The sequence below is a fragment of the Rhopilema esculentum genome, chromosome 10 (assembly GCF_057945365.1).
Source record: "Rhopilema esculentum isolate cy_ngs chromosome 10, ASM5794536v1, whole genome shotgun sequence".
In the NCBI taxonomy this organism is placed as follows: Eukaryota; Metazoa; Cnidaria; class Scyphozoa; order Rhizostomeae; family Rhizostomatidae; genus Rhopilema; species Rhopilema esculentum.
In genome coordinates this window covers 8,392,436-8,406,837 of record NC_142824.1, presented here as the reverse complement: position 1 = coordinate 8,406,837, position 14,402 = coordinate 8,392,436, and the positions used below count along the sequence as shown (strand labels likewise).

At 35.4% G+C, this 14,402-nt stretch overlaps 2 protein-coding genes across 2 annotated transcripts; both read left to right on the top strand.

Annotated features, from left to right (window-relative positions):
• Positions 1–216: 216 nt before the first annotated feature.
• Positions 217–1,773, top strand: LOC135694585 (uncharacterized). Its single transcript, XM_065213391.2, has one exon. It carries the CDS (start codon positions 217–219, stop codon positions 1,771–1,773), a length of 1,557 nt encoding a protein of 518 aa, XP_065069463.2.
• A 2,827-nt stretch (positions 1,774–4,600) lies between these two features.
• Positions 4,601–13,628, top strand: LOC135693559 (uncharacterized). Its single transcript, XM_065212092.2, has 8 exons — positions 4,601–7,787; positions 8,103–8,224; positions 8,436–8,565; positions 9,168–9,227; positions 9,748–9,855; positions 10,684–10,726; positions 12,260–12,358; positions 13,149–13,628. Exons 1-8 carry the CDS (start codon positions 5,004–5,006, stop codon positions 13,460–13,462), a joined length of 3,660 nt encoding a protein of 1,219 aa, XP_065068164.2. The 5' UTR covers positions 4,601–5,003; the 3' UTR covers positions 13,463–13,628.
• The last annotated feature ends 774 nt before the right edge of the window (positions 13,629–14,402 follow it).

Below are 14,402 nucleotides of genomic sequence, written 5' to 3'. Positions count from 1 at the left end.
TTGGCTTCGTATGTGAATACCGATGAAAACGGTGTGCTGCACTTGATCATCGAGAGATTTTTCTTCGTTTTCAACCACCGTTTTCATTCGTAATTTGCTCTTACTTGCTGATTTGTGATTTGTTATCTTTGGAAGAATTTTTTGAAAACTATTTTGAGTACGAAGCTCTGACAATTCACAGAATTGAAAGAAGTTTAGGCCACCGCGGGTCACAAAATGGTTAACGGGAATTGCGCTGTGGTTGGCTGCAAAAACAGCAACTACAGGCTGAAATCATGGAAGAAGAAGCAATGTGAAGAGCATGCTGGTGTTCTACACGAAGCCTGCTCGTGCGTCCGACCTTTTACTTTGCATAGATTTCCAAGTGAGAAGATGAATACCCAAATTAGGCAGGAGTGGATTAGAAAGATGAACAGGGTGACAAGCAAAAACAAGCCTTGGACTCCTGGTCAAAGTGACATGGTCTGTTCTCAACACTTTGTGGATGGCTGCCCAACTCTTGCAAACCCAATTCCAACATTACATCTTGGATATGAAGCTACCAGGAAAAAGCCAAGAAGAGCTTTGATTCGTGTTGAAACTGAGAAAAAACCTGCAATCTCAGAAGCTCCTACGCATCCTGAGGCAGATATGGACTTTGTCATGAAGGAAGATGTTTCTGCTAGAGAAACCGCATCCTGCACAAATTGTTATGATGCAAATTTGAAAGTTTCATCACTTCAGGATGAGCTTGAATCCTTGAAAACTGATAACAAAAGGCTGCAACAGAAGGTAAATGCGCTCTCAAACCAGTTATTGCATGAGAAGAATAGAGGAAAGCCATTTTCATGCAAAGATATCAAGTCAGATGCAAAAATGAAGTTTTATACTGGGATACAAACTCTGGCAATATTCAACGTAATTTTTGATTTAATTAAGCCTTGCCTGTCATCGATGGTTTATTGGAGAGGAAATAATAACACTGTTTCCCCATCAAAGTATATCAGTCACAAGAAGAAAAGAGATCAAAAAGTACCCGTAAAGGACCAGTTTTTACTTGTGCTAATGCGATTAAGACTTGGATTAATGAATGAGGATTTAGCTGACAGATTTATGATTTCTCCTTCAGTATGCTCAAACATATTTACAACATGGATCAAGATGCTTGGACCACTACTTGGAAATGCATTAGTTGTCTGGTTACCAAGGGATATTATTCAGAATAAGCTTCCAGATGTTTTCAGAAGTGTTAGCCCCAAAACAAAATGTATAATTGATTGTACTGAAATATTCATAGAGAGATCAAAGTCATTGGATGTTCAAGCCAGTACTTGGTCAGATTATAAGAAACATAACACCATAAAAGTTCTTGTTGCAATTTCCCCTCATGGTTATATTATGTATTTGTCTGACAGCTATGGTGGTAGAACCTCTGATCAATACATTTGTTCAAATAGTGGATTTTACAAACTTTTGGATCCTGGTGATGAAGTAATGGCAGATAGGGGGTTTCAGATTAAGGAGGATTTATTGCATTATTATTGTTCATTGAATGTTCCCCCAGGAGCAAGAGCAAAATCCCAAATGACTGCTGCTGAGTGTAGGCAGACAAAGATGGTGGCAAACTTAAGGATACATGTGGAAAGGGCTATCAACAGAATTAAAGAGTTCAAACTGCTAAAGAACACAATGCCCATAAATATTTTACCACTTGCTGATAATATTATAAAAGTGTGTGCTGCTTTATGTAATATTCAGCCTCCTTTAATTAGAAATGCATGTAAATACAAGTGAACTTTGAACTGAGAGACATGAGCAAGTTATTCCAAAAGTGTTATCCAAGAGGCTTTGCCAATTGTGAGAAATAATTTGTTTCTTTGTTTATTTGATCCTTTTTACTAATTAAAAAAATTAGTTTTGTGAGAAGCTGTAGAGATAACAAATGTTGCCACAAACACATGGGAAAATAATATAAACTAAACCAAGCCAAAATTTTCTGAAGGTAAGAGACAAATAGGGGGAAGTCACAAGATTCCCAGAAATTTCACAAATTTTTAAATGAAAGTCCATATCTTTATATCTAAATTTTTTTGCCTCCAGAGCCCTTTCTCTCAGGATGTCAATTTTTTATGTTGACCAGTAAAAGATGAAGGAAAAATAGTCTGCTTTTATGAAACATAAGTATGTAAGATAAAATAAAAATGCAATATTGATAAATAAATCAACAAACTCTAGTGGAAGATTTAAACAAATCCAATGTAGAGATTAATCCATCAATTACCAGTTATAATGCCTCACAGCCTTTATTTGAGTATAACTAGACCTATGTTGGTACATTTCAATATCCATCTTTATTGATCTTTGTTTTTTCCTATTTGTGATGGTAAAGTTTCTTGTGTCAAAGCAATTTCAAAAATCAGAATGTTCACATTGATTCATTGTAAGAACAATTCCCCCTAATATATTGTTTGATGACAAAATTCATTGTGGGGCATCAAAAGAATATAAATAACATATATAATAGCCATGTTAAGTCTGTTTATCATAATAAAAGGTCAAATTTATGTACTTCCTTTACTACAAATAATATGAGGAACATAAAAGTTAACATAAAATTCTTTCAGAGTGTTTTTCATCTTCAACCAACTTGGTTCATCAAAAACAAGTTTCTCAACGAAACTGCCATGGGGTGTCCAGACATAGAAATAACAGGCAGATATATCAGCTGAGGCCATCTGTACTTGGCACTGAGTAAAATATTTGTGTTTCCTGTTCAGAACAATATCCTCCTCATTCTTCCTTAAAAATGGCATCTCAACTGTAGGGTCTATAGGAGTTGTATGTCTGATTGAAAAAGGACACTTGACTTCTAAACATGCTTTCCCACAACAAGAACATTCAATAATTCGGTCTGGACTACCACCTATGAATGGAAGCTCTTTGTAAAGAAACAAACCACAATCAGTAACTGTCACATCTTTGTGATTCTTTTTAAAACTTTGAATGAAGCAATCTACTGCATCATTTTCCATGCAGCTCCCATATCGCAGAGCTGGCAAATCTGGATCTACAAAGTCTTTCCCTGAAATCTTATTAAAAATAGAAGTGAGGTCTATTTCAGATTTGGATGAAGATGCTTTTTGCAAGGTGCTGAACCTTGTTTTAACATCATGAGCTTTTGAAGCAGTGATGACATGCCTTCTAAATATGTTCCAGCTAGGGTTCTGATTTTGGCCTCTGGTCAATTCCTCAACAGCTTTTACATTTTCCACAGTGAAATATTCAGCCACCTTTGCCAAGAAGTTTTCTTGGCAAGTTGAATCAGCAATAATAGTTTCAAGGGAATCAACTTGAAAAGCATAAGGTTCCATGGATGTTGCACAAGAGTTTTCTGTAGGTGTAGCTGTGAACAAGATAGAATCTGATTCATTGCACACAGATTTCAAAGCAGCAGCCACATCATTTAAATTAAGTTTGTAGTTACTTTTAGCGATTGGGTTAAAGTTTCGCTTCCGGGCCGAATTTAATTCAACCAGCTTTTTCCCTCGCTTGTTTATACTATCTCTCTTTAGCTTCAAGTCTTTCACTTTTACAGGTTCAACAGCTTTAGTATTGGGTAGCCATTGGCATGCTGTTGAAGTACAAGATGGGTTATTTAGACCCATTCGAGAAGCTGATTCAATTCGGAAAAGAGCCGCAGCTACATGGTTGCATGTTTGTGACATACCAGCCATACATGTACAATGAGTTGTTATTATTTTGCCTGATTCTTTACTGAGGCAAAGCCACAGCTTGTGAGGAACATCATTTATTCTTTGCGAAGGTCTGCATGTTCCCCTTAGGAGACAAATTTTACTATCTCCATTAATGCCATTTAATTGCAATGGTGCTAGCCATCCTTGAGAGAAGTAACTGTAGGCTTTTGATGTCTTGTAGTCACTAAGATCGGTACTGGCAAGCTCATTTGGGTGGAAGGCAAGAAAATTGAAAATGTCTGGATAGAGAGTAACTGGCCAGTATCGAATACTATCTTCTTCACTTAGCCAGCCATGCGTCAACGTTAGTGGGTCTGGTATTCGGTTTCCAGCAACAAACAACTTTGCTGCGTATTCTTCAGCAATCTCACGCTGGACAGCATCCGCTGATTTTTGCACAGGCACATTGTTTTCAACGGCAACGAAAACTCTTGCCACTAATTCTTCTTTCTTTCCCGTTACACGCAATCCACGAAGTCGTAAAAAGTCTTTCAACTCTTCAACTTTTAGTCCAGAAATCCTGGCCAAATCCATTACGATGAGTAGGCCACTACAACAGCACAACGAAATTTTCTGTGAATTGTCAGAGCTTCGTACTCAAAATAGTTTTCAAAAAACTCTTCCAAAGATAACAAATCAGCAAGTAAGAGCAAATTACGAATGAAAGCGGTGCTTGAAAACGAAGAAAAATCTCTCGACGATCAAGTACAGCACACCGTTTTCATCGGTATTCACATACGAAGCCAAATCTTTCAAATCTTTCACCCCAAAACTCGGCCCAGTCCCCGGAACAAAACGAGGCCGCGGTCCGTCGAAGTGGTGTATTCTTGAATGTTGGCGTTTCTACCCAGGAGATCTCCTTCGCAATAACCCTTCGACTTGTTGGCAAATCGCGTATGCCGATAATGGCTGCAAAAGAGAGACGATGTTGAGGAAGTACCTGAAATAACATTGAAAAGAAAAGCGTTGTAAGCCCAAAATCATGTAATTCTGGAGTTTGAGTATAATATTCAAGTTCAACGGTTACACTCTTTGTTTCCATTTTGTTATGGCATTCAGAAAAAAACATTTATGATTGCTCACATGGATATTCATCAAATACACAAAGGAGAGTGATTTAGGCCAATAATGTCAGCAGTAGGATTCAGAATATCCCTCTTGTGATGAATGCGTGAAACATGTATATGAATACTTTTTCGATAAATCTTAAAGATAAGCTAGAAATTAGCTATAGACTCATTCCGGTCTGGCCTTAAGCATCTTTATTAAATGGAGCCTTCGAATCAAAACAAACATGGATTGTATGGGGAATCAGCATATCCCCCAATATTTGATAATGAACCACCGCCCCTAGACGATTATGAAGACGATTTTGGCGATTTCGGAAATTTTGCAACTTTCGAAAATACGGAAAATATAAATGCAGATGAAAAATGGAGCTCTTGGTCAAACTTGTCAGTGCCAATTGAAGACACAAAGAAAACCAACAAGTCCACCGCTGACACCAAACATAATGAGACATATCAAAATGGAGTTAACAAGAATGTATCAGATATAGAAAATTTCGCCTCCCAAAAGAAATCTAAAGGCAATGACGAAATTGAGGATAGAAACAATGCAGGTGAAGAAGGCAAGGTCAAGTTAACATCCAATTGTGATGAAAGTAAGTCATTTGAAATACATCAGTTGAAAGCAGAAAATGGAGAGGATTCTAATGATATCTCAATCCAAAAGAGTATATTTGAAGTGCAAAATGAAAGTGATGACAACTACCAAGGTAATGAGAAGGTTTCTAAAGGAATTTCCAATGACACAGTCACTACTGTTCATAAAAATGTTATTCAAACATCTGGTCAGTGTCTTGAAAGTCAAGGTTTTGACCAGTTTGATGAAGATGCTAACTGCCAATCTGGAAATGACCATATTGAGAAAAAAACTTTAGGTGTGAGTAAAAATTATGAACAATGCAACAATCAAAAAGAAACTAGATCATTAAATGTAAGTGACAACTTTGGTGATTTTGCAGAGTTTCAGTCCAATTCAATGTACAAAGAAACTTTTGGAGAAGCCATTGAAGTTAATTCCAAGGCTGAAGGGAATCAAGATGCAACTAATGTTTTAAAGGTATTTGCGAAATCTGTGTTTATGGAAAATGAAGAAGAAAGCAAAGATGAAATTTCAGAAAGGACTATAAAGAGTAACACCAGCAATTTCAGTGAAAGAAATAATGACAATAGTATATTTGATTTCAAAAATGCAGATGTAGATTTACATGTAGAGAAAAACAAGTTAACAAGTGCGAATGCACCAGAGAAATTCTTCATCACATCATCACAAGGCAACACAGCGTCCAGTTTGGATGGAAAGAACAAAGTAGACACACTGGATTTTGATACTGATGAGTTTGATCAATTTCAGAAAAGCTCTGAGAAGCAAGAACATTTTGATGTTAATAGGCAATTAAATGATATGCATTCTGACTTTGAGGATAATTCTGTTTGTGAAGTAGTAGACAGTAGCAAGCATCTAAATACCAATAAAGAGGAACAGGATGTTGTGATGAATTTTCCAAAAAAGGCTCCAACCACCAATGAGATAAATGAAATCAGTCTTGCCAATAGCCTGTCCAATAAAAGCAATGATGAAGAAATTGAGCAGTTTGATACTGATTTTGATGAGGATTTTGACACTTTTCAAGAATACTCTCATAAACCAGTAGATGGGCAAGATCAATCTTGTGATCATATTAGCAGCATGATAGAGCCAACTGGAAGTAGCCAAAGGGATGAATGGGCATCATTTCAAACCCAAACAGCATCAAAGAAAAATAATGTAAAGAAGGAGATTGTCAATTTAGAATTTAATGAATCTGTAGATAAAGATACTGATAATCAAGATAGCAAATATGCAGAACTTGTTTCGGAAGAAATGAAGAAAAATAAGGATGAAGAGTTTCATGATTTTCAAGATTTTGAGGCTAATAGAGAAAATGGTGGCTTCAGTAAGGAAGGATCTTTAGAAATTGGTTTTAAAGAAAACTCTTTTGCAGAAGACTCAAGTGAAGGTCTAAATACAAACATGTTAGAGAATGAGCCTAAATCAAATATGTTTCAAACAACATCATCTGGGTACAACAAAGATGATTTTGATGATTTTCAAAGCAATAATGCACATTCTTCAGTTTCTTCTAAGAAGAAAGAAGATGAGTTTAAACTATCATCTGGTTGTGATGAAGAAGGCTTTGATGATTTTCAAAATTTTAGTGCTCAAACTGCTATCAGTTTGAAGGAAGAAGAGAAAGTATTTCAGTCATCATCTGGTGCAAATGAGGAAGATTTTAGTGATTTTCAAAATTTAGATCCACATACTGCTATCAGTTCTATCGAAGATAAAAATGAGTTTAAACCATTCTCTGGTACAAATCAGGAAGACATTGATGATATTCAAAATTTCAATGCTCAAACTGCTATTAGTTCTAAGGAGGAAGAAAATGATTTTCAGCAATCATCTGGTGCAAAAGATTTTGATGATTTTCAAAATTTCAATGCACAATCTTCTACCAGTTTTAAGGAAGAAAACAATGAATTTAAACCATCTTCAGGTACAAATGAGGAAGATTTTGATGATTTTCAGAAAATCAGTACACAAACTGCTATCAGTTCTAAGGCAGAAGATAATAATTTTCAACCATCCTCTAAATGTAATCAGGAAGATTTTGATGATTTTCAAGATTTCAATGTACATACCCCAGTTTTCTCCAAGACAAAAGATGTTAAACATGAAAATCAAGCTGATGGCTGGGCAGCTTTTAGTTCATCAACAGACCAAAATAAATCTGTAAATATCCAAGGAAAATTTGATTCCTTTTCATCATGGCCGGCTGAGCAAAATCAAACTGATGTCAGCTTAAAAGATGACTGGGCTGCATTTGGCTCATCAAGTGACAGTTCTCTCGAGACAAAAAAAGCCCCTGATGAATCTTACAGCTTTGGATCATTTGAAAAACCAGAAAATATTTCAAAGGCAAGGAGAGAAAACAAAGCTTTCAATCAGGTACATGTTCTAGTCGTTTTTCTTAAATGCCTGTTTGTTTCTTTCTTACAATTTGTTTATATTAAAAAGTATCAAGTATGTTTAGTATTGAATTTATTTTCTTCTTGTTGATCAAGAACAACTTCAAGAAAGTCAACTATCTTCTATTGTAAATCCCTTTTACTGATTTTCCAGCATGATCCATTATTGCTCATCAAATAGTTTGTTTTTCTCGTTCGAAGTGCCTTGTGATGCAGAGAAATTAAAATTTTAATAAGAAAGTTATGATATTTTTTTGTGAATTCTTCGTTACATACTTGTTTGGTATTGTTCTAGACAAAAACGGCCAACTCATCTGTCTTGCTGTCACCTTGTTTCCCAAGGCCAGGTGAAACTTTATTGTCACAAACTGAGCACTCAAATTTAGAAACATCTCTGATAGATATAGAAAATCAGAGGTAAGATTTTGAACATTTTCTTTTCGCAGTTTGAGAGCATGATGCATTACATACAATTATTAAGTGACTATTGAGTGGATAGATATTAAGCAGATTAAAGTTTCTATAAAGTTTTTAAAGATATTTTAGTCTGCTGGTGCTTCTTTGTCCTCTTTATTTATATTTATTTGTCAAAGCAATCAATTAGTCTTTTTAAAATGGTTTTTAACAGATCTGGTGGTGTTTGGGGAGCGCTTACCTTGGGTAAGGAAGAAGAGGTAAACTGGAATGTCAGCTTCAATTCATCAACAAACTTCAAATCAATGCTTGTCTCTATGAATCTGACATTTGAGGGTATTAAGGTATGTTTTAGTTTATTTCTATGCTATCAGGGAATTATGACTACAGAAGGAGAATTTAAACTGGTAAGCCGGCTGTGCCTTGATATGCATATCATGATTATTTGGTAGAGGTTCTTCGGATAGAAATAATACAGAAAGCCTTGCTTAATAAAATTAAAGTTTTGTAATTATGTACTTTATATAATTTACTTAAATTATATGATATTTTAATATGATATGATATAATTTTATGTAACTGTTTATTTGAATGCAATAAGATTCTGACAATTTGATACACTAATGATTATGATGTGAACAAAACTCAAGCTTTTCCCCAGTTTGAAAATCTGACCCCAGTTTGCTTTACTTTTAATTTTGAATTATAGAAACTTTGACTGCATATTTTAATATATTTCTGATTTACAGTTGACTACTTTGCCAGGCAACCACTGAGCTGTTATGTGTTATTCCGATATTTTGAATCAATCTCTAAGTAGCATTACAAATCTCCATATTAGCCCATTGAAATATATATGCTAGTATTCTATGTATTCTTATTTTGTGCTTTTCATCAATATCTAATGAATATGCTTTGCAATTTTTCTCCCTTTTTTTAATTTCAGAAAAAATTGAAAAAATCAAGTTTTTCATCATTGTCACCCACATCATCAATAGCAAGCTTTGTGAGTTTTATTGTTTGTGTTGATTTTATAATTTAGAGAGTGGTACTTCTGTGAAGGATTGACATTTAGCATTTTAAGTTAGTCTAAGACTTTTTCAATTATGTTTTTTATGGTTATTGATTACTGATTGCTTGTCTGCAGTTTGGGGTGATATTTGAGGCTATTAACTATCATAGCATGCAGCAGGTTTGAAAGTTGGTAGTATAATAAACTTGAAGAATTTTGTTGAAACTTAAGTTTCTGCATCAAATTTTGAATAATATGTCATTTTTACTGGTTGTCAATTAGTGTATATCATATGTATATTTAGGTTTTAGCCCTATCTTATTTCCTGGCAATGTCTTGACATGTGATTGTAGATGCATAGATAAGTTTTCTACCCAAGAGAATAATCAATCAATTTTCTATCCAATGTCTTACGTCAATAAATTCATACAATATTGAGAAAATATTTTATACCTTACCACTACCAAATTAGATGAGGGTTTTTTTATATATTTCAAAATATTAAAATTTTCAGGATGCTGAGAATTCCAGTGACCAGTTTCAGATCCTTATGCCGGAGCCAGCTGTCAAAATGACATCACTTCTAAAACCAACACTCTTAGCACAGAGCCAGCAAAAAGAGGTAAGGTTTTTAAATAAAAACTTACAAACAATTTAAATGTAGACCTGATAGCATTAAAGACATTTGACATGCAGAAGTGCAACAAATCCAAGAATAACTTTTAGGCGAAATTGATCAGAGCATTTGACATGAATGGAATTGGAAACTGCTCACATGAAACCACTGTGAGTTGCTCTAGGATTTCGTAGATTTGCAGAAAGTCAGAAACTGTCAAATGTTTTTCCCTGTGCACAACTTTATTGGTCAACCGCTGATGGTCAAGTGGCTGTCACATTTACCTGTGTCAGGTGCCTTTTATAATCTACCTTTTTTTATAACTACAATGTGCTTTTTGTGTTGAATACTTAATTTTATATATTAATTCCTTTCAATGACAGACATCTACGTGATTCCTGATAAGTGGAAGAAAATTGAATTTCCTACTGCCTTGTGGCCCGGGTACATTTGCAGATGTAGTCCCGATAGTGGTTTTTATGCCTGAGCCTGTCATAAGCTTTAGAATAGTTTAAGTATCTTTTAAGTGTATCTTTAAGTGTCTTGTTTTAGTGTTCAGGGGCGGCAATCATAAACACAACAATCTGAAGTACTGGAACAAAACAAATGAAATTTTAGTGTGAATGGTTGAGAACTTCTTAGTTTCAGGCGAAATGTTTAAAGACACAGGCCTAATTAAGTCCACTCCTTGTATCATTTTAAATGACCTTAAATTTTCAAAAATTTTCCTAAAGCCAAGCCCAAGATAACTTGCTAATCTGAACATTTCTAGGCATCTCAGTACAAAAATTGATATGTTTATCATCATAGCCAATTTTTTGTATTTCTTTTCAGCTAAAACTCCAAAGAGTACCTTCTATCTCAAGTCTCAAGAAAGGTAGATATAAGCTGTTTCTCACTTCTCAGATTTATGATCTTGTTGTTCACATTGAACCCTTAACTTGAAGAGCTAAGATTTTTGCTGTTTTGTGGCCCAGGATATGTCTTTTAAATCAAAAGAAATAGTATCATTATGATTCATGTGGCTACATTGGGACTGGGTATATCTTCAAAGGCAAAATGCTCTATAATATTTTTGTGTAAAGACCTCAAGCACGCTTTAAGACTTAAGAGCAGAGATCTTATTTTTCCTCAGTTAAATAGAACTTTGAAAAGGTTACGCTTTGTTAACAACAGAACTATGATCTTGGTCACCAGAGCTTATGTATTAGGATATGAGGATTAACGCAGTTGTTCAAGTTAAAAATAGCTACATGTTAACATCAGTGCTTTGTTACGCTTGAATAATGCAATCACGAATGGCTCTGCAGCTACATGAGCGGTCGTTGATTGGTTAAAGCCAGGAACAAGCCTAGAGATAGGATAATCTCGTATCTCTATGGGAATAAGTCACTATTCTTTCTCGCGTGTTATTCTCGATCCGCACCTGGAAATGAAGGTCCGCCCATTATCTTCTGACGTTTACAATTCTCAGGATGCATAGTGTTGGATTCAAAGTACTTTTTACCATGTGCTATGTATCCCCTTTTATCGTTGACTGTCCTTGTTCACATAGACATCGGTGACAAGGACCGTTCATCATCGGCAAATTATTAGTATATCGGTGTTCAGTACTAGCAACCTTGCCGGCCAAAATGAAAACAGTCCGCTCTTGGACATATTTTTTAAGGTTCCTCGCGTGAATGGCTCTAGAAAAAATTTCAGAAAAGATAGGCGCCATACAGAATATCGTCTAACTGAATTAGAAAAGAAGGAAGTGCCAAAGCAATTTTTCTTTGAATTTTTTGGTATTATATATATATAAATTGTACATTTTACGTGCATATCCGCAATGACTCTTTGTTAGGTAATTGATAACTATTGTGTCCTCCAAACGTTGCTAATTTTTGGTAAAAAAATTTCAAAGTCAACTTGAAAAATGTCACGGTTTGGTGCAATCGCAAAGATCACCACACATACACATCTTTTTCCCACACACTCATACCTATGGAGTAAGCCGTCTTTTATTATAAACTCTCTGTTTTGTTTTTAAACATTTAATTTCCCTAGGTTGATTTTATCTTTAAGGAGATTGTTGCATCGCCTGCATTCTTCAGGTTTAGGCAGCGGATTGTCCATCTTGCGTCTGGTTTTCGGAAGTTGATAAGCTTCATAGTTACTGCCATTGTAAACTCATGAATGCCAATCGTGAATAGTGTGAAGATTATAGGGCCTAATAGTCTTCGCAGGAGGCCTCTCCCATAATTGGTGTGAATGAAGATATTTTTACCGTTTTGAATAAATTTGATGTTTCAAATCTCCGAAGATGCTTGATTGATGCAGAATACTCTAGTTGTAAAGAGGTTTTGACGTTAGCCAATAAGCTGTTGAACTTGGCTTTTAGTTCATGATGACTTTGACAATTTTTTAGGTGACAGTGGCTCTGAAACAACTTCAGAAACCGCATCCTTAGACCTGGATTTCTTCTCGAGTGGCGTTGCTGCAGGTTCCGCATCACTGCCAAATAAAGGTAAAATCGTGTTTTGGCCCCCAGTGCCTGATTTCCAACCGTTTATTACAGAATTCGAAGGTCTCTTTAAAATTGGATGTTCATTTAATCAATCTCGATTTTTAAAGATATGCATACAGAGCTGTTACAAGTTTGAGCACTTCTTTGAAAGAAAAAAACTTAACTATGCAGAATTAATTCACAGTTCTCACAATCTTTGGAACCGGTAGATATAGGAATCCTACTCCTATGACATGGGGTATCGGAATCCTACTTTCTTAAGTGTAACTGCTGTAGAGTATGGAATCTGTGTTATTCAGTTTTCCATAATTTCAAAGCTAACTCAGTATATTGATAGCGTGTTATCAATAGCTGATTCAACATCGCTGGCTACTGAATCATGTGAATCATCTTTTGGGACAAGCTCTATGTGCATATCTAATGTGCATGTTATGTAAGAATTCTTTTGTATAACGTATAATATTCTCACACATTGTCGTTTTTTAAGTAAAGTTATAATCTAGTTATGTTAGAATTATTGTTAAACAAGCCCTGTTTAAGTAAGCCCTTTTTAAGTAAGTCCTTTTTAAGGAAGTCCTTTTTCCCATTTTCCCTTGCTACCTCACTCATTTTGTAAGCTCGCTGGTTCCACATCAGTGACGAATAAAGCATTTCCCTGCTGTATCAAATCTTTAGTCTCTAAGATGCCTGATTTCCAGTTCCCAATAAAGTCTCTTTGCTATAGCCAGTGCACCCTTTCCTTTCTGTAACTTTTTTACAGCTGTTGCTACATTTTCAATATTAATTGCAGATTCGTCAACATCTCTGAATAAGAATGATTTGTTTGGTGTCAATTGGGGCGGCGAAGAGGAAACACTAGCCTCGACTGAATCATCAACCACAGACTTTTCGTCGTCAACATACGCGGCACAGCAACAGAACCTAGCGACCAGAAGTGATTCAAACCCCTCTTCGCTACCTTTCAATTTAGAAGCTTTAAATGAGATGCGCAGTGAAGATGAAATTAGTTCTGAAGCCAAAAAATTTCTAGATTCATTGGAAAGCCTGAAATTTATGACTTCCACAGTCCTCATGTTTCCGAGTCAATTTTCAGGCGGCGATTAGCCAGCTGAATATGAATATTTTTAAAATGATATTGAAATTTATTACACTATAATTTTCCAGGGTAGTGTTGTAGTATTGTAAAGATTTAGAAGTCGACGAGCATCTTGCCGTCTCTTGTCGTATTATTTTGAGTTATTTCAATCAATCTTTGAATCTCTTTGGTAAATTGTGTAGTGCTGTAGCTTTTCTTCTGCATGAGTTTTTTGGTAGGTTTTGTAAAACTTTACATTTATTGTTGGTGGACACGGTACGGTGATGGACACGTTGAAAAAATGTAATTGTTCTCCAACTTATGAGGCCCTATAAGGGGTATTTTAGATGTGAAAAAAATGAGATTTTCTGGGGAAATATTAATATTTAGGTTTTTTAGTTTTGAAAATGAAACAACTTTGGTTCCCAGAGTTAAATAACAAAATAACCGAATACCCCTTTTCAATGTTGTGTGCGAATTATCCATTTGATGAAAACATTGACTCAAGCGACTATTGAGGTGTAGAGCTGTTAAGATACCATCCATATTACACTTGGATTGTTCTTTTGAATTTTTCGATCTTTTTAGAGGCGTTTATAAGAAGGGGCTTCTTTTTTTACTTCACGTTTACCATGCTTCAGGAAAGTACCAATAGCATGAATCTACCGCAAATAACATAAATATAGGCTCTCGGGTTGAAATGGAGAAGCGGGTCGGCTCTCACGGCTAAAATAGAGAAATGTGACGCATATTTAAACTATTAGTCAACACAAAGGTAACAATTATTCGGTAATAAGTGTTGACAATAGGATCAAACAGCGGTCAATCCGATTTCTCTATTTTACCTCTGACCGGAAATATTTCTCTATTTACGCTCTTCTCTATTTTACCCGGTTCGCGACCAATATGGGTGAATAATTTTGGCTTGTACTATTTCAACGAGATAGAAGAGACAGAACATCAAATGAC